The sequence below is a fragment of the Larus michahellis genome, chromosome 6, assembly GCF_964199755.1.
Source record: "Larus michahellis chromosome 6, bLarMic1.1, whole genome shotgun sequence".
Taxonomy (NCBI): Eukaryota; Metazoa; Chordata; class Aves; order Charadriiformes; family Laridae; genus Larus; species Larus michahellis.
In genome coordinates, this window is record NC_133901.1 from 52,920,285 (window position 1) to 52,940,382 (window position 20,098).

Here is a 20,098-nt window from a genome sequence, read left to right on the forward strand (position 1 = left end):
ACCTGGGGGTTCTGGTAAGCAACAAGCTCAATATGAGTGAACACTGTGCTGCTGCACCAAAGAAAGCCAACAGGATGCTGGGTTGCACCAACAAGGGCATCAACAGCAGAGTTAAAGAAGTCATTATCCCACTCTACTCAGCGCTTCTTAGGCCACACCTGGAACACTGGGTTCAGTTTTGGTCACAGCTATACAAAAAAGATGTGCACAAGCTGGAGAGTGTCCAGAGAAGGGTGACAAAGATGATCAAAGGACTGGGATGGAAAAGATGAAGGGTAATGGGTACAAGTTACACCTGAGGAAAATTTTTCACAGTGAGAACAATCAGCCATTGGAATAATCTCCCCAGGGAAGTGGTGGGTTCCCCATCATTGGACAGTGTAAGAATCAACTGGGCAGGGTGCTAGACTCTCTTGTCTAGACCATGCTTTTGCCAAGAAAGGTTGGACCTTGAGGTCCCCTCCAACCTGGTATTCTATGATTCTATGGCGAAACCTGTGAGTTCAAGTGTTCCTGTTCAAGTGGTTTGGTTCATTCAGAAAGCCTGCAGCACAGCTGGAAGTTGAACCCCTGAATCCTACCTTTAAAAGGAAACTGAGAACAGATAGTTCCTCAGCATCTCCAAGAGAGCATTTACAGCAGCCACATCTGCTAAGCACTTTCTGGTGATGAGTCATTGTTTCTTTCTCCAAACATGGTGTCTACTGTAGGAGGAAGCTGTGTCTATCGTTTCAGTCCTTCCCTCCTCAGAATTTAACTGCTGTCTAGGCTGACTGTCAGCAGTGGAGCTCATGAGCAGTACTAGTACTGAGGTGACCAGCCTTTGGCTGCAAACACGTGCAGAACCCTTGCAAGTCTGCAGTTTTCTTAAAATGTTTTCAGGCTGTGGATTGAGAAACTTGCTCTGCAGATTCACTCCGGGACTGTGACAGGTGGAGGGCCTGTGACCCAGCCTGTGGTAAATTGCATCTATCTGGCTCCACTCAAAGTTGGTTTGGGAGGCTCTGAGACTTTCTCTGGGTGAAAGTTTCTTTGTTATATAAGAGATTATAAAATATCTGGAAAGATGGTTCTGCTTTATCTTACTCTGCTGGCAGCCTTAGAGGACTAGATCTGTGTTAAGCACGTCTCATCCAAAACAAAGTTCAGTCTGAGTGAGGATGTCATTATGGAGATCGTAACCATACTATCTGTTTAAAAGCACATAATTATTATATTCCTAGCGGGTAAGAACATGGGATATGGCAGAATGTTTCAGAGGTCACTAATACCTCCTTTAGGGGAATGTGCAAAAGGCACCATCATCACAAAATCTGCCTTCAGAGGAAGTTTAAATATAAGCCCCAATTAATAGAAGTTTATTTTCCCTAGAGCTCTTACTGGTTAGTAGTTAAGTATTACAGCCGCTTTTTCATAAAATGAAACTGAAATGAAACGCGATTCACTGTTTTCAGAAATCTTTTTAATATCCCTGTAAAACAGGAAAAACTTCTGTCAAACAGCAAACACTTCTGTGGAACATCTGCAAAGGTGATGCACAAATGTGGAGGAACAAATAATGCCGTGAAGATTGTTTTCTAAATCCAGAATGCTTGTTCTAAATGACAGAAAAAACACCTTTGCATAAAGTACAGGAATAGTTTCACTGAGAAGCTTTTTAAAATTTTTGTGGTGCAAAAAGTGAATTGTGCATTCATGTGCAGTGTAGTGCATTCATTGCATAGTAGTACATGTGCAGTAATTAAAATCAAAGCAAAAGGCCAAATACCAAATGAAGGTAACAAATTTACAAACAAAAATTTGGCTGATGACACTTGACAAAACTGTGCAAATAGTCCTTTATATGCAACATAAAGATAGTAAATGCAGAATGTATGGAGAGTAATGCTTCTGGGAAGGCTCAAATTCAATGAATTTAAGACAAAACATTGAATTCAGTTGATGTTTATACCAATAAAAGTCCAGGGTTACTCCGCTGATTTAGCATTACTCTGGATCTCTATGGATCAATATGTTTGAAAGTAGCATCTGGCTCATATCGTAAATTTCACTTCTGTATTTTCCTGACTTCCAGCAGACTGTCTGAGGGCAGAAAGAAATAATGGCCCTTGGCCTTAATGACAATTGTATTACAGTGGCTTTTTCTAAAGGTCATACTTTTAATTTGTATTTAATCCCTCATTCTTTCTGAACCATAAACCTCTCATTCATAATGAAAATAAACAGCTATTTTATTGTCTTGCTTCTACTGCAGTTTTATATTCAAATGCCTCTTAATATTTTCTCCTTTCCTGAAATCAAAGTTTTAAAAATATGTACAATGCAGTTAAATAAATGCTTAGGAATAAATTCATATGTTTAAAAGTTACTCTTCCAATGCACATCTAATAACTTCACTTCCATATATATTACCTTCTAGATAAAGGACTTAGAAGTAGCACTATAGAAACAAGTACAATCTTACAAACTTGAACAGCAGATTTCTGCTCAAATCCACTCAAACTCACACTAAGAGAAACACTATTTACAAGAGAAATAAACTGTACAGAGAGTTATTTATTCTAATGTAAAGATCTGATTCAGCCCCTACTGAAACTAGTGAGACTTCCCATAGATGGGTTCAGATCCTAGATAAGAATTACAAGGTAGTTAATCAATGGAAAGGATCAGGGGAAGATGAAATGTATATGCGTGCCACAATGCACACACAGTCATTTCATCTTGCTTAGTATTGCATTCCTTTTTACATGGATGCGGAATGAAAGAATACTGATGCTATCTACAGCTTTTCATATTGCTGGGAAAAATTAATATTCCATCCAATTAGTAGAATGTTCTTCCTGCTTTGAAGAGAACCATCCAGGGTTTAAAGGCATCCTATTTTTCTGTGAGTTTCTTTATTTAAGATGTCTAGTGATGGTGGTATAAATTCCTGGGCTGGAGTGATGACTGGAAATGGTTCTACATTGTTCAAGCAACCAAAGGTAAACAAGTTGAGTCCTTGCACACAAAAGCATAACTACTGTAGAAAATACTGATTTGCAGTCCAGAAGCCAATAGTGCATAACAATATGTAAGGGACAACTAATTTTCCACCAACAGCAGCAGAATCTTAAATCTTTGTAGTTGCCCTCTGGAAAGTAAAGCTAATTACGAAGGCTGCTATCTCCTTGTCACAGTCCCAAAATATTTTCCTAACAAATAATACGTTATTACACAGCGCATGCAAATTGTCCATGGCTATTTAACAGCATTGTTGTAGTGCTGGCTGTCTGTTTCTCCAAACTGAGAGCCAAGATTTAAATGCCTTACCCAGGACATGTTAAGCAACGTTTTGAAATGCCTTAGAAATCAGAGTGATCTAACAAAGCATGTAATATAACACTTGTCTGTGCTGGCTTGACATCTCTTTAAAGCAATTCGTGAGTGGTCCCTGGAGTCCAAGGGAAACAGCAGCAGGGAAAAGTCATATTGCAGTCAGTAGGAATCCATTGCTTGAAGGTTCTGAAGGACTTCCAGCACAACTTCATAACAGAATAAATACTCATCCTGTATGCAGACACCAATGTGAAACATCTGGTTACATTCAACATAAATTCTAGACAAAGAAGGATGGACTGGCTGAAGTGCTGTTTATAACATCAGCATCTTTGCAACATGGATACAAAAACTTAGCTATCTAAGAGCATCCTTGTTCTTTTTGTTCCTTTACTTGTAAAAGTTCAGGAACACTTTCTTATTCAATGCAGTACCTGTAAGCATGTGCTCAAGTCTCATTTAGGTCAGTGAAGCTTATCTATTTGCTTAATCACATGCTTACTCATTTTACTGAAGAAAAATGTATCAAAGCATGTAATAAAATATTTGCCAAGAGGAAGAACCTATCCTAGTCTTGTCTTGCTTTTCTTCCCACCACCTGCTTGCTCTAACTTGAGTTAGCTGCATCTTGTCTTTTCCTGTGTGAAAACTCTTTTCAGGGGTAGGTTTAACTCAGCAGTAGTGGGGTTTACTGAGGTGATGATAACTCATCAATAGCAAGAAATCAACTGAAGGCCGCAGTTTTGAAGGGTAGAGTTTATGGTATCTCACTGGTTTTGTTATTGATCCCTGCTTTTCTTCTTCCAAAAAAAAGGGGGGGGGGGGGATGAAGCAGGGGCGACTGGCATCTGTACTATATTGATGTTTTGCTTTTATTTCAGTAAGTTAGTAAGGGCTAGTCCTTTCATATTTAAATCTAGACACCGCTTGCCTGGAAGGCTGTTATTTTCCTCAAGTGAGAGGGCTAAAATCATGCTTTAAGCCCCAGTTTTATCAAAGCATGTCTATATGTACCACTAATTAAGGCTTTTAAAAATCATAATCTACTTGAATATTGAAAACTTACCTTAGTTTGGATCATGCCAAAACGCTGATCTCTCAAATCTCTCACTATCTGCTTGATGTTGAACTATCAGAAGAGAGCAGGTTTTATTTTGTTGACATGCAAGTTATAAAGAAAGATTTAAGCATGTTCAGATAGGGAAGCTGTGAGTAAATTCTTTTACAGATTGTATATTTGTAGTTATTATCTTTGTGGTTTAAAACAACAAAAACTGGGTTTATTCAATTTTGTTAGAGCGAATTTTACCAGGAATTACTCTGATCTATGATAACCCCATGTTAATGACATCCATACCAGTTCATAATATTTGATGATCTGTTTGATACTTACACATAAATCTTTTTCTATATAGCTGAGCAGAACTTCAACACACAACAAAACTCCACTTCTTCCAATGCCAGTGCTGCAGTGAGCAACAATAGGTCCTGTGCTGTGAGCTTTTCTCATGTAGCAAATAAATTTTACAAGCTGCTCAGCCATTTTGGGTGTATTGTGGTCTGGCCAAGTAGTAAACTGCAAATGACTTATAATGCGCTTCTCTTCTGTCTGGAACAGAAAGACCAGAAATGTTAAAAATGATGAGTCCTAAGACTGATTTTCAAGGAATTCCACTGGTAAATTTTCCTTCAGCCTCATTCTTAGTCAATTGTTTGTCTATCCTACAAGTCTTCAGATTTTCATACTTGACCCTATTAAGGTTTCATTTAGGTTTTCAGAAATCTACTCAGAAGACACAGGCGTAGGAAATTTACTTCATATAATTTTAGTGAGACACTGAAGTTACTCTGTTGACCCAAAAGGATGTAGTTATCTTATTTGTTGGGTAGAAAGGAAAAACAAAAACACTCATTAAATTAGAACATTCCAGTACTGTTTACTAAAATTGATTTTGTAACTGAACCAAGCCATACTAATAGAAGGGTTGTAATGTGATAGCCACGACAGTAGGATTGTAAATGCTATTCTGGCTATCAGATACATAAGAATAATTTGTGGTAGGATACCCTAACACACAAACCAAATCAACTTAAAAAAATGCTTACAAGAATATTCATAATGTAGATTTAAAAGAGTATTAATTGAATGGTCCTGGGACAGTACTTCTTGTTGCCGGCTTGCCAAAACATGTTAAGCTGAATGCAGAAGAACTACCTGGTGAATGCATGTCTAGATTTCTGCTGAAGTAAACCTGTGGCTTTCTGTAGTAATTTGATACTGGTCCAAGACAAACATAGCAAACATAACATGTTCATTGAAACGATTATGTGTAATGGCCCATCTTCCATCTTATTAATCTTTTGGGAAGACTCATATAAAATGCTTTACTATGCTTCACACTCAGGAACATTAGGTGAATTGTGTTTTCTTCATATAAAGAAATTGTTTTCTTGATGGAAAAAGACACCAAGTTAGTCTGGCACAAGTACGAATCTTTTAATTATTCCATTAATTAATATGTCCTGCAAAAATCTTTGCAAAGCTTTACTTAATATTGAGGCAAGACTGATGGACTTATAGTTGCCTCAGTTTGCATGTTCTTATACCTGAATTCTGTATTTGTTAGTTTTCTAAAAATTTACTGCTAGATTTGTAGTTTCACATGTATTCATGGCTTTTCATGAATGAAAGAAGTATCATTTGTTCTAAATTCTAGGATTAAAACCACCTTCTTCCCCTCTTTCCTTCCAGCCACCATTACAGGACATGAATCTGTTCTGGAAGCCCTTACTGATTTGATTTGATGAGAACAGTAAGTAATTCTGCAAAACACTGAACACACCAGCTCTGTGACTATTAAAGGACTAATTTTTGGACATTCTTGTCCAACTGTATGTAATATTGGATCCATTGCTTTTCCAATGAGCAAAGAAGAAGCATCTCATTAACCCTAATTTCCCAGATTTCTACATTCCTAAAAGATACTGAGCAAATGTTACAAAGAAGCAAACAATATTACTAGTATTTACTCATGTAAAATATCTAATCAATTTCATCAGATATGAAAGTATTAAGTTTACTCAACTGACCTGCTTGTTGATCATTTCTATTGTTCTAATTATGAAGTATTCCAGAATCTGGTAACTGTCTAGCCTGAGATGGAAATTAGCCAGGTCTACGGAGTCATGGGGAGGTTCAGGCCAGTATTGATGACATTTGACTTGCCCTAGCTCCACTTCTTTTGTCATCATGGCAATCACATCTGATTCACTCTCCCAGACCATTTGCCAGAAATCAGCCGTAGTGGATGGCAGAGGCCCTTGCGTTATAATATAGAAATGTTCCTCTTCTCCAACTTCCATTCTAATGTAACTTGCGTTAATGTAGCCATTCTTTTCTCCCAGAGGAACTCGTGTCTTGTCATCTGTACGAAAACAGAAAGTTGCTATTTCAGCTGTAGATGTGAAACAGTTCTACCATCTCCAGCACTCAGAAGATGGGCAACCTCAGCCTCTAGCAGCAAAGTATGCCTCTGGATTGTAGAACACATTTGGCTAGTAGCACTAATATTAATCACTGCTAATAGGAATTCCCACGGATGATTTGTATGGTTCACTGCAGCTTTATTTCTCTTAAGATACTTGTGTAACACTCTGACAAGCTTTCTAATTACCATAGAATTGTTTGGCAGTGATTCAAAACCGTGTATCCAGCACTGCTTTTAATGTGTGGCTTGGGAACACTGTCACTGGATATTGCTGTTATAAAACAGGAAACTTCTGAGAATGTATACTCTATCATTAATATAGAGAGGTAACGGCTAAAAATTTTGCATGTGTTGTCCTGCTGCTGCAGTTTAGAAAAACATCAAGGGTCCAGAAAGTGTTCTCCCTCTGTCATGATACCTCTTGGGGAATCATTGGGCAGTACATTATTTTTTGGAAATCCTTGTAAGAGCAATCATTCAGCTCTTGGACTCAAATCTCTCTTCTAAAATGAATTCTTTCCTAAAATGAATGCTCATCAGTGATGAAACTTGTTTCTGACTAAGATCAGAGCTGAGCAGCTGAAAGCTCTATTTGGATATTAAGCTTTCACATACTTCTGAAAGAATCTTTATCTTTCCAAGAGCTACATAACTCCATGATTTCCACTGTACTTTTCAGAATTCCGCTGTGTCACAAGCAGTAGATGTAGCTGTACATTTAAATAGATTTAAAGAACTGCTGTTATAGTTCAAGTTACACTTCCCCACAAAAATGTAGATCAATATCTCTGAGAAAGAGGGAAGGAAACATCAAGACAGCTGGCCCCCTACCAGACCAAGTTCTGCCTTGTGGAAGATGATACTTCAGAAAATTACATGTTGTGCAATACAGACATCCTTATGTGAACTCTACCTCTTCTGGAAAAATCATAGAATCATAGAATGGTTAGAGTTGGAAGGGACCTCAAAGATCATCTAGTTCCAAGCCCCCTGCTACAAGCAGGGTCACCTTCCACTGGACCAGGTTGCTCAAAGCCCCATCCAGCCTGGCTCTGAGCACTCAAAACATTTCATTCTTAGTGGAGCTCTCTGTGACTAAGGATGTGGTGGAATTTACACCTCCTGCATCTCAATGTTATAACTGTTTTTCTGTTTGCTGATGTCTTTGTTCACTGAATGTATGTTCTCAATAGTGTGCATACTTACATGGAAGAATATCTCGGTATCTGTTTTTATCCCGATTTTCTGGTGCTTTGCCAGTTCTGCAGTCATCTATTGGTTTCACGTGTTCTAAAGCCTAGATCAAAGAAAAATAGTCAATCCGTGTTGTTCATATCCTTCACAGACAACCTTTACAGAGTCAGTGTGAGCAAACTTTACTGCTATATGTGACCCAAGACTGGCAAATAGACTTCTTACAGCAGAGTCAGTACATCATTCTCTAAACTTCTAGGCAAGGAATTCAAATTGCTTTATATTTTCTTCAGCCTGCACAAAATTTTTGGGGTTTTCAAGTGAGATTTCCAGCCCATATCCTCAGCTCTTGTCATTACAAATCCCTGTCATATATTGCTGTAAAATAGATGGTTGGAATAGCGTCTTGGCCAGATGTCAGCATTCGTAATTGATAACATACTGACTAAAGCATCAACTATTGCACTGTTAACAGGAATTAATGTCACTGGATACTTTTCAGTGATGGAGCAATTGATAGATATAGGGAACAGCATCAATGATGTTTAGTGCAAATCATATGTTCGTTAAGTACTTCATAGCAGATTTAGGGGGACAGAATGCAGTGTAGCTGGAAGCAGGAATGTGCAAGTTAATTTCATTTACAGTTTTGAATTACCTTCACTTTTCTTCATTCTTTTACCTCTTTGTTATGCATTGCACAATGCTCAGCCATCGCATTATGCCACTGTACAGTGTATATGGACAGAAATACATGTGACAGTTCTTTAACATCTTCATCAGTTACTGCAGCTTTTACTCAGATAAAATTGGCTTTGGTAATCGCTGTTTTCCCTATTAGATCTTTACATCTTCTGTGCAGATGTGTGACTCAGCTTATAGTATGCTATGCCTACATCAGCAATGGTATGGAATGAATGGAAACTAATACATGACCTTGAGCCTTCAGGGAAAGTCAGCAAATCCTATACACTTGAGCCTGCGGGATTTTGTACCCAGAAAGTCAGAGATATAAAGGCAAGTGAAAGAAACTGATAACGTTGTAATTACTATGGAAAAGTGGTAGCAATCTATTTTACTGGTGATGAGTAAGTACATCCTTTAAAGGAAATTCCAGTACTGTGTTGAAGAGTTATGAAATAATCTGTTCTTTGGGAATTTGCAGATAACTGAGTACTCTATTTATAGCCTGAAACAAAAGATTTTATATGCTTTCCTAATTTTACACTTTTTCATGATTTATATGCCATCAGATGTCATTATGTGTTTTTATTATCGATGGAGATATGTTACTTTTTAATTTCACAAAGTTCCTGACCTTAATAGCATGTGTGGCAATGAGTTCCATTGATCACTGGAGCATTATATGAAACATTTTCCTTTCATCAACTAACTAACTGTTTCAACACTAGTGAATTCCCAGCGGCATGGATTTCTTGCTTTAATGCAGACTCTAGAATAGTTCTTAGGCATATGCTCAGCAGAGCTGAGGGTGTAATAGGAAGAAGACAGTCTGGGAAAAAGTGATTCATACTCTACTTCTGTGTATTATTTATTTTTTATTCCATGTGGGCAGTATCTCTGGACAGGGAACAGTGTGAGCCTGACCTGTGTGGAAAGAGAGAGATTCATATACTGTAGCATCACCCAAACAGCAGAGTAGAAGCCCCATTCTGGCTGGAATAATCCTCTGAGAAAGCTGGGTCAGTAAAGATATACAAGTCGCTCTCCCATACAGTATGCAGAAGGCTGCTAAAAGTCACTTTCTTAGCTCTGCTAAACACTCAAATCTTAAAAAGGTATCACACTTTACCATAAACTCCTTTAACACCTCTTGATTCTCAATCCGCAACTGAAGGCCTTGAATAAGACCTGTGATGCCAGTCCTTGCACCTACTCCAGTCAGTGATGGTTTAAAGTTAATTAACCGAGTCAGTTCATCTCCAGAAGCAAAGGTTCTGCCTATATATCAACAACAACAACAACAAAAAGTAGTTTTTAATTATTATTGTTCATAGCGCAAAGTCTTGACTTTAAATACTAGGGAACTGCAGTACTGAAGTACATTTTGATGCTTATACTGTGGAAGTGAAATGTGAAAAAAATATCTTTGTCTTATTTATGTTCACAGCAGAAAGAAGAATAAGTCAGCACCATGGATACAACCAGCATCACATTTCATGGAATTTGGAAGCAGATCCAACTATTGCAACTTATTGCCTCATATAATTTCACAATACAGTCTGTTCTAAATAAACTGTTCTTGCAGAATTGTAACATTTATGCTAATTTATATTGGTATAGGAGACTCCGGCCACATCTTAACACGGAATCATCTTCAAGTTTCCAACACTTTCCTGAAAATAGTATTGCCACATGCTACTGCTAGAAATTATCACTGCAAACTCTTCCTCCCTGAAGTAAGAAAATATCTTCTGTTCTTTTCATCTTACCTCACACTGCCCTTCAAGAACAAGATGAGACATTTCTTTGATGCACCAAAATCAGGGTTTGGTTTTGCTAATTAGCTGATCCTGAAGTATACGTTCTGATCCAAAACTTGCAGATTAAGAAGACAGATAAACATTTATATCTCCAGAAATATCACAATTCTACCAGAGCAATTGAAAAACTTTTGTTACCATGTAGAGTAAAACCAGTAGCTTGTTTGATAAAAAATAGTGGTTTGAGGCAGAGGAATTATGGAATTTGTACTTTACGGCATAGGCTACTATTGACAAAGAATAAAATGCCAGCTGTCTCAAAGAAAACCTGATGATCAGTTCTACAGGTTTGTTGTAGGCTGAAGACAAGGAGCAATGCTGTGTTTTCCTCTGGTACGACGTCATTGCTACTCTTAACTAATCTCCATTACACAATTGTTGCACTTGTGCTTTTTACTGGGCTACAACTTGTACCTGCCTTGCCTGAGCTTCTAAGACACTTTCTGTTCACTTTCTGTTCTCTAACCCTCACAGATGTGAGGATGTTTCTATTAACTAGTTGAGAGTGCCAGTGAAGACAGGTCCCCTGCTCCAGACAGAGCCCACTGTTTCCCATACACCACTCTTTCCTTCCACATCAAGAGGAATAAAACCCCCAAACTTTCAGCAGGTACTAGAGGATAGATTGGTTTTAATTTTCTGTTTTCTAGCCAGCACAGCTTGGTGCTGTGCTTGGTGCTCTACTGATAAGAGCCACCAGCAATTCACTGCTTCCACAGGGCAAGAAGCATCAGGGAGAGACCTGTATTTCTGAGAATCTGTGGGATACTGAAGCATCCTCAGTGTGATTCCTTTCACAAATTATTCTTGACTGGGGGAGAAGCAGCTTAATTCCCTGTAGGAACAACTAGGCGGATTCTTGCTGTAAACTGTCTCCCTGTCCCTGGAGGTGTTCAAGGCCAGGCTGGATGGGGCTTTGAGCAGCCTGGTCTAATGGGAGGTGTCCCTGCCCAGGGCAGGGGGGTTGGAACTACGTGGCCTTTAAGGTCCCTTCTAACCCGAACCATTCTGTGATTCTATGATATCGGAGGGGCTTTAGCACCTGAGCTGTGAAAGTGCTTCAGTATATGTTTAGGGACATCAGTTCTACAGGTTTTAATGAAGTTATTATATGAGGTGAAATGTGATGATTCTGGGAGTAAAGTCTTGAGATAGAATTTTAACTTTTTCCTATGTTTTTGTGTAAGCTTTTTATTTACTTCTTTGAGAACTTGTATGGGAACAGTAAGGGAGAGAGGAGAATGATTTCAAAAACATATTGCATCTAGTGATAACAAGCACATTTAGTAGCATATTCCTGGAATTTGTTCCATTAATTCTCAAAGCCAGCTGTGTCATTGCCTTTCACATATGAAAAAGGCCTTGTACTACATCCAGCCTGTTTACTCTATCTTTTGCAAGGTAATCCATGTGCTTTTATTTTATTCATTTTGGGACAAACTAAGAATTTCAATTTTTTAATTATGCACTGGGAGGCTCCCACAAAATTTCTTCTAACCCAAATCACAGTGTTCTTTCTTTTTGTTCAGCCACTGAGACAATGTGTCATTTCTTTGCACTGTCCAATAGTGCATGATTTGAACAAATGTCATGATGTTGCTATAATTAATTCAACAACTTTCTTTTCCTCTTAGTTCTCAGTTTGTGCACCTAACTGAGTATAATCAAGGTATTCAGAGATTTTCCTTAAGGAAGGAAATGATATATAGCATTACAAAAAAAAAATTCCCAACAAAAACTAAAACAAAAGACACAAAAAGCCCTCACAAAAATAAAAATAAAGAGTTGCTCATCCTTTTGAAACTGGAGTTCCAAAGCCGAGGTGCTCAGAGCAGTGGTGAGTGGGTGGTGGCCAGCAGAGTTGCCCTCCCTGGGTTCAGTTAACTACATTCAGACTCATGTTCCTTCCTTCTAGCAGTTCTCCAAAAGAGTTGGAGAGCTCCTGATGTAGGACGCCTTCATGTGGATGTTGCCAAGGTCTGATGGCCTGCATATGTGTCACTGGTAAAAATTGTGTCCTGAGTGCCCTGGTCTTTGAGACACAAAGAGCAAATTCCTAGATTGTGTATAAGGGATTAGCATTTTTCTCACTGTACGTATGTGGAGGAGCTGGCCTATCATATTAAAGCAACAAGAGAAGTTTTTGCATAGTTACTTCTAGGTAGAACAGAAATCCTGTGGGGCATATCATCATCTTCATTGTTCCAGCTGTCTGACTCAGACTGCTGACTCTCTCTTCTGCAGCCTTCACATTCTGCATATTTCTGTGACCTGTAAAACAGGATTAGTTACATGGTCTTGTGGAAATGGCAGAAGCTTTGATAATCTGAACCACACAAAGGTGGTTTTTTTCATCTATTTTTGATCACTTTTAACTTTCTGAAACAACTATTTTCAAGAATTAGTGTGAACACTGAAGAACGTAAGTTTGAGTAATAATAGCATGTTGTCTGGAGTAGAGTTCGCAAATATAGCTAGTGAAAAACTATTATCTGTATGTGATATTTTAATTTTTCAGAGAGATAAGAACATACTTTGTATAAAAAACTACCCAAAACTTTTTGGAAGTAAGATTTGTCACAGTTACAGACAACTTTTCATGTATGGCATTTTTCAGTGGTTAGGCTATCATAGCTAGTAGGCTTTGCTTGTTACTGTTTCCTAAAGTATTTAGAAAATTTTAGAGCACTTAAATATGTTTTAGGTAAAAGATATGCCTGCAATCCAGAATACAACTATAATGTGTGCAGAATGGGTCAAATATTCCTCTACTGGCTTACTCCGGTACCCTCATTTAACTATGTTAGTAGGCTTGAGCATACCACGGTCTTACATTATCCTGTCCTATGTATGATCATAATATATAATGTTAGAAATATTAAAAGCTACACTCAAGAGGGAGAGTAAGATAATAAGTATCTTACAAGATACTCTTACAAGATAATAAGCTTTGCAAATATCAGTAACCATTGCAGGCTGTGCATGCTCAAGTTACACAAAGCTTTTGCAAGTAGAAAATAGAAATACCAGAAAACACTGGTAGTAAAAAGATTCAGATTACAGGACAGGGGCCAGAAAACCATCCTATTTGCAAAGCAACCCAAAAAGATACTTGTTATCCCTATGTATGTTAAGATAACTTTTTATTAGCCATAGACACATTTATGCATCTTGCACACAGAGCAAGATAATTTAATAATAATCACATCTGATTACCTGGTATATCACAAGGTAATGTTATATTAGCAATGAGATAATAGCAAGTGGCACTGAGCCTGTGTTCTCGTGGATGTTCTCACTTGCAGATGCACTCAAAGCCTCTTTCAAACTTTACCTCTGCAAACAGGTAAGTTAGGGAAGACTTTAATCCCTAGTTGATTGGCCAAATACTGTTCTTACAAAATTTTAAGTTTTAATTGTAGATATTTATTCCTTTTTTCCATTTATGTGGGTTATAAGCTGTAAAGAGAATAATCATATTTTGTATATTCTGCATCATTGTAATAGACAAAACTGCCCATTTCTTATAAACACTCCATTATTTTTTGATTTCCCATTGTACTGTAGATTTAAAATTTGAAGTAAAATTCTTCTCTTCTTGTACTATGTACTTTCTTTGGAGTAACAGCCTCAAATTCTCTTGATTCCCAGATGTCTGGAGTTCAACATCTGTATCGCTACAGCCATAGTAGCACAGGGTCCAGCCCAGGCTGCGAGACCTGCTTGGAACACTTAGTAAAACCCATGGGGACCCTGCCCACACCAGCGTGATAGTACTACTACTGTTCTCTCTCCTCCTCAGCTAGAAAGGCAAAAGCTACCTTAGGCATGTCTGCATGAGCTCTTACACCTAGAAGCTTACGTTTCATTTGTCTTAGCAGTGTGTGGAAGCTGTTTAGCAACTCTTACTGCAGATGGAGCTGCATTCCAATAGAACGGTATTTCTGTCACTTGCGACACATGAGTGCATTTGTATACTATATTAGCGCAGCTCTGGAAGTGTAAGAATACATTATCTATACTATTTTTTTTCATAGTTTTGCTGCATTTGAAAGACTTACCTGTCTGAAACATTACTGATTATATCCTTATAGTCTTGTCCAGCCAGCTGACCTTGTGGAGGGGAATTGTGTGTACTGTCTGGATCCTGCAGGTTTAAAATAAGAAAAAGCTGTGAAAAGTCAGTACACAGAAACATCAAGAATATAGTTACTTTCATTGACATTCCTTCTTATAGCTAACAAAATCTGTCCTTCACTCAAGAAGAAAAGGGAAAATAGAATAGTTTCCACTTTCAGATGAAAGTATGTAACTTTGATTCAGCATTGCAGTATCTACGTGGAGTAAAGTGCCACATCAGCTGTATTTGTAAGTTTCATAACAATACAGTCTTCAAACATTTCTACAACTTTGCATGCTTGACTAAACTTTGGAAAGGTTCATGTTACTTATATCCTCTCTGATCTCACAAAGAAAATGCAATCACAGGAATCATGATTCACACTCTACTCCAGCTCCCAGCTCTTGGCAGCAGAAAGCACCAGCGTCTGAGATGGAATTGTTGGTAATAGTTTCCTTTTTGTATCTCTGACACAACGATGCCAGCTGACAGAAGCAGGGTGCACCTGCTCTACGGAAGAAGTGCTCAACTAACAGAGAAGGCAGACCTTTGATCACCCTCTGTATGCAGTAGAAGCAATAGTATTGGTGGCTGGTTTTCCATCCTAGTGAATGATAACTGGGTCCTGTATTTAAATAATGATTCAGGACATCTGCCATTAGTATGTGGAAGTGGCTCCTTCTTGGTCGTAACACTTGATAATTATTTGAAATGTAGTTCAGAGTGGTGTTTCTTCTTCCATCCCTGCTTAATATTCCAAATGCACTCAGAAACCACCCTGACACGTTAAACAGTATAAACTACTGAAGGCCCCGGAGAATCTTAATGGTAGCTGCCACTTATACCTTATTTTCTTACTTTTGTGCTTATATTTCCCCATTAGAATAGGGGAATTCATGTCTGCCTATTTAACCATGACTTCATTTATCCAGTTTCTGCACCTACTGACGACACTGACTGGGTAATGCTATGTGGATTTTTGTTTTCTATTTGCGAAGGAGAGGTATTTTATTGCTGCTTTTTTGCATCCATTTTTTTTTTTCAGTAGCTTGTCATTTTCAAAGTCTACGTCTTTGGAGTAGATGGCAGCTGTGCCCTACAAAGTAAACCATAAATAGTTTCTATTCATAGGAGACAGCTAAAGGCAACCTGGAAATAATGAAAAAGAGACAGTTAGTGGAAGCAATTTAGCAAAAAAGTTTAGCATGTGCTTAAAGTAAGGCATGTGCTCTGCTGAACTAGATAGATTTAACCACGTGCTTAAAAGTAAACTTGTGCCTTAATACCTTGCTAACTCAGGGATCTAAGAAGGAACCTGTAACATTAGTGCTATCTCCTACTTCTCATTGATATTATTTTTTGGGTGTACTTCCTTGTCCGATCGTAGATATGACCTTGTTTTGATACTACATTTCACCAGTCTCTAACAGTTTAGTTCTAACAGCTGTTCAACAGTGTACATAAAACTTCCTCAAACAAATTCCTCTTCAAGGTTTTCTCAGCTTATTCATTTCAAGGATTTCTTCCACTTTTCTTCTTGTAGTTTGATTATATTGGTTGAAGTGGGGGTTTTGGGTTTTTTTTGTTTGTTCTGGAGGATAAGAAGACCTGTAATTCTCACATATTCTGAGGAGAGGTTTTACAGTTGTAAATTTAGAAGTAATAGATGCTGTAAAATTTGATGTGGAATGCCTTGCAGGACTTGCTAAGATTCAGTAACCATGTTTGAAGAAGCTTGGGTGCCTTGGAGTTATGAATACTAATGGAGACAGTTGAATAGAAATCTTTTAAAGTATATTGTTTTAAAATACTGAAAGAATGGTAAAATTAGTAAATCATTCATTCCAATGTTATAAAGCACCAGAACTAGACTTGCATATGCAACCTTCCTTCCCCCCGCCCTTTTAGCACATATATTATACTAATCATATGCTCTTATCTCAGTGGAATCCCTTGACTCATTCAGATGTTAGCAGTTCCAGTCATTGCAGCACACTTCCCTTACGTTAATCTTTTTCTCTAAGAAGGTGTGGTTCTTGCCTGCATTGCAGCAAACCCATTTTGTAAATAAACATATGAGAACATTGTCTGATAACTTCTAGAAGCCTGATTCAGATTTTACCTTGGTGCACATCTGGTTGGATGATTCTTCTTCCTTGAAAGTGAAAACAGGCTGAGCTTGCAGGCTTCCTGCAGCACTATCTGAATACCAGAAAACAAAATCAAAGTAAAATGCCTATAAAGCATGAAAATATAGATCCCTTTCTTCCGTGTCACCCACACCAGAGGACTTTGATCTTGGAAGAGGCACTGAGATACAGTGCCAGAAACTGGCCTGGAATACCCCTTTTGTGGATGCTCGAGAGGGTTAAGATAGCACAAGTGCCATATATCACCACTGAAGAAGCCAGCATAATTCAGGTTTCCAGAAGATACACTGAGGTAGAACCCTGTATCAATAGCAGTTATAAAAAAACCTGAAACAGAATTTTTCAGATTGCCTTCTGAATGCCTTCCCTAACGCAGCCCATTACTTTGCAGTGGGAAGGGACAAATACCATAGATAAACTTTGATACTAGTGCTTCTGTAATACCATTGGGTTTTGCTCGTCCAGGAACACAGTTTAAACTTTCCAGGAACTGTGTAATTCACCAATGTTACGTGAGATGATGCAAATAAATGTCCCCACACCTAGTTCCTTGAATTTGCAGAGCTGGAGAAAAGGCTAGTCTCACTGAAGGGAATGGGAATATTTCCACAACCTTTAAAAGAGCAAGAGCTTCAATCAGCCTTTTTATAACTGGCTGTCCTTCCATTTTTTTTGCATCATTAACCCCCAAAATTAAACCAGAATAGGGGTGGGGCAGTGAACTTCCTCCTTCTAGGCTGGTGCTGAGCATAGCTTTCTCATCCTTTTGGAAAAGCTCTCCTCTTGAAACACACAGCGTAGCTTCCAGTAAGTGAAGAAGTGTCCAGTGCTTATGACGCAGACTAGGAGTTGAAGAGGATTAGGTTCAGTCTAATAGATACTGGAAAAATTGAGATCCTTGAACCCTAGAGGCAGCTACTGCCTAACAGCAGAATTGCCTACAATACTTATATAAGTAAGTTTGCGTCAGTAAAGCTGACTAGATGCATAAACATTTGCATAAATGTCCAAAACCTGCAGTCATCTCTGCATCTCTTCCTAGGCAGCTGGGGAGAAAGTAAATAGCAATGTCAGGGGCTTCTTGCCTTGGAAGATTTGAAACAAAACCTCCAATTTGTAACCAGCAGGTCAGAAGGTACATTAAGGAGGAGCTCTATATTCTTCTCACTGAAGAAGTTTCTCCGCATTATAGGAAACATTTAAATATTAAAAAAAAAATAGAAAGTTAAGGAATATAAACCCATAATCTCTTGGGAATAGTATACCCCTCTTCTACTCCCAGCTTTAATTAGTATTTAATTGTTGAGTATTCAGTAGAGCAGAGCCTGCAGCACAAGTTTCTTCAGTTAGAGTAGTCAGCTCTCTAAGTACTGCCCTACACAGGTGGGTGTGCTCTCAAATTCCTAGCAATCAGTCTGGGAGCAGAGGCTTTCTGGATTTGAACACGCACATGCACATGCACATGCACAGAAAGGAAGGAAGGAGCTTTCTGCCAGGCAGAACAGGAGGTGTAGTGCTCCCAAGAGATAAGGTAGGAGTGCTGGGATGTGAAGTTTGTGGGAAATATGTTTTAGCAGCTGAGTTGTGATTGGTTGTGATTCCATCAATGAGTTGTATAAAATTGGGTAAAATCAGACCAAGAACCTTCATGACTTAAAAACATAAGCCAAATTAAAGCATCTTTGAGGGTCTTGTAGCTTTGCTTCCATTATTCCTACACTTAAAAATCACACTTGGGTGTTCTTTTCCTGTGGTCCTATGTCTTGAGTAGCTTAGGAGAGCTAAGAATGTGTTTGTATCTACAGCTATGAATCAGAACTGTAAAGTTAATAATATTGAATTGTTTTGTGAATAGGAAAGTTGAATTCAGGCAACACATAATTCCACTTTTACAGTGTACTGAGCAGATGTAGCTGCTTACCTGGCTCCGCTTTTGTGTTGGCGGGGGAAGATATGCTGTTGCTCTGATTGCCTGAATAAGCCCAATGCAGAGCCACGCTTCGGCAGACAGTGAGTTGAACGGTGCCTCGAGCCTTGCGCAGCAACTCTATAACCGTTTGGCGTGGTAGACCAGACACAAAAGTCTCATTCACCTGAAAAATGCAATGATATGTACTTCCAGATTCCAGTAACAGAAAGCTTTTTTTAATCACATATCCCAGCACTGAGAAATCTTTATATAACTTCATAGATTCCAATGTTTTTTGCTTGTCTTGGTAATACCTAACTGGCACTGATGATACATTCTTCCCAGTGTCCTTCTGGTTAGCTGTTATGTGCACGCTTGGTCAGTTAACTCTTGTTTCCCTCATTTTTTCGTGTGTAATCCTTACTGGGCACAGTTACACCACATGGTAGTTGCACTTTGCCGCTTGTCCTGCTATTCCGGGTCTGCTTCTCTGATGGAGCGCCCAGCCACCACCTCCAGCTGTAGAGAGGCCCAGTCCCCCAGGAAGCTGAGCTCTAGGCAAAGGAGGGCGGGGTGGGGGGAAATGCAGAGCAGCCCTCTGACCCCCAGGAGCTGAGGGACACCATCTTCTACATGTTACTGTATCAAGCAGCATCAGATTTCCAGTCTGCACAACGTTTATACTGAACAGAATGCTCATTGTAAAGTAGCTAGAGAAAACACAGGGCCAAAATGAAGAACAAGCATTACCTTAAGTAGGATGTCACCAACTTGCAGCCTCCCATCTAGATCTGCGATGCTGTCTGGGCTGATGGCTTTTATTACGATAGCCCTGCCATTTCTTCCACCTACCAGTGCAAATCCTAGGCTTCCATTTTCTGCTTTTTCCAGATCAATCTTAATAATGAAGTCCTACAATAGAAAAGGATGCAGTCTAAAGTGGAGTTTATTCAGGACTGGGTTGGGGTTTTTTTTTGTATTTTTAATGCCAAAGAATCACATTATGCTTCACAGTCCTCACTGGCTGATGTAGATTATGGGATATATCCTTCTCTTGAATAGGTCTATAGAGCTTCCAGTGATTAACATAGCAACTGCACGTACGTATCAGAATGAAAATAGTACATACTTATTTCCATAATATTGTTTAATAATTGCTGGAGGGGAAAATAACCTCTTAAGAGCAAGGAAACATGTACTTTTGTAATCTTTCTATAATACATCAAGTACATCACCCTTGTTGACAGACGAGTCACTCTTAACTCCATCATAACAGTAATGCAGTACATACTCCATTCTTTTATTGAAAGAATGAATAATGAAAATCTTAACCTTGCAACCCCAACAGACCCATCAGTTTGGCATTAGCATTTAATTCAGTTTTAAAATCAGCTGCTTTTTAGGGTCAAGTATTA

At 38.6% G+C, this 20,098-nt stretch overlaps 2 protein-coding genes across 4 annotated transcripts in view; one reads left to right on the forward strand and one right to left on the reverse strand.

The window, feature by feature from the left end:
• The window catches only part of MAPK8 (mitogen-activated protein kinase 8), a 317,667-nt gene that overhangs the window by 166,297 nt on the left and 131,272 nt on the right, over positions 1–20,098 (forward strand). Inside the window, exon 1 of one of the 3 annotated variants that reach the window (XM_074591179.1) lies at positions 6,113–6,131. The exons of the other annotated variants lie outside the window; for them this stretch is intronic. The gene's annotated coding sequence lies outside the window, so the exon portion shown is untranslated. Of the gene's footprint in view, positions 1–6,112; positions 6,132–20,098 lie in introns of those variants that run through there. 3 annotated transcript variants of the gene reach the window in all.
• Positions 3,478–8,715, reverse strand: PTPN20 (protein tyrosine phosphatase non-receptor type 20). Its single transcript, XM_074593048.1, has 6 exons — positions 8,683–8,715; positions 8,013–8,103; positions 6,409–6,743; positions 4,712–4,927; positions 4,385–4,447; positions 3,478–3,549 (listed from the first exon to the last, which is right to left on the reverse strand). Exons 1-6 carry the CDS (start codon positions 8,713–8,715, stop codon positions 3,478–3,480), a joined length of 810 nt encoding a protein of 269 aa, XP_074449149.1.

What these genes read in the sequence shown, in the direction of transcription:
- PTPN20 (XM_074593048.1), bottom strand. Translation starts at nt 8,715, where the DNA reads ATGGCTGAGCATTGTGCAATGCATAACAAAGAG. An exon ending in TAGAAATGATCAACAAGCAG is followed by an intron (nt 4,928 to 6,408) that starts GTCAGTTGAGTA and finishes TTTCTGTTCCAG; the next exon opens with ACAGAAGAGAAGCGCATTAT. An exon ending in TTGGCATGATCCAAACTAAG is followed by an intron (nt 3,550 to 4,384) that starts GTAAGTTTTCAA and finishes GTCTGCATACAG; the next exon opens with GATGAGTATTTATTCTGTTA.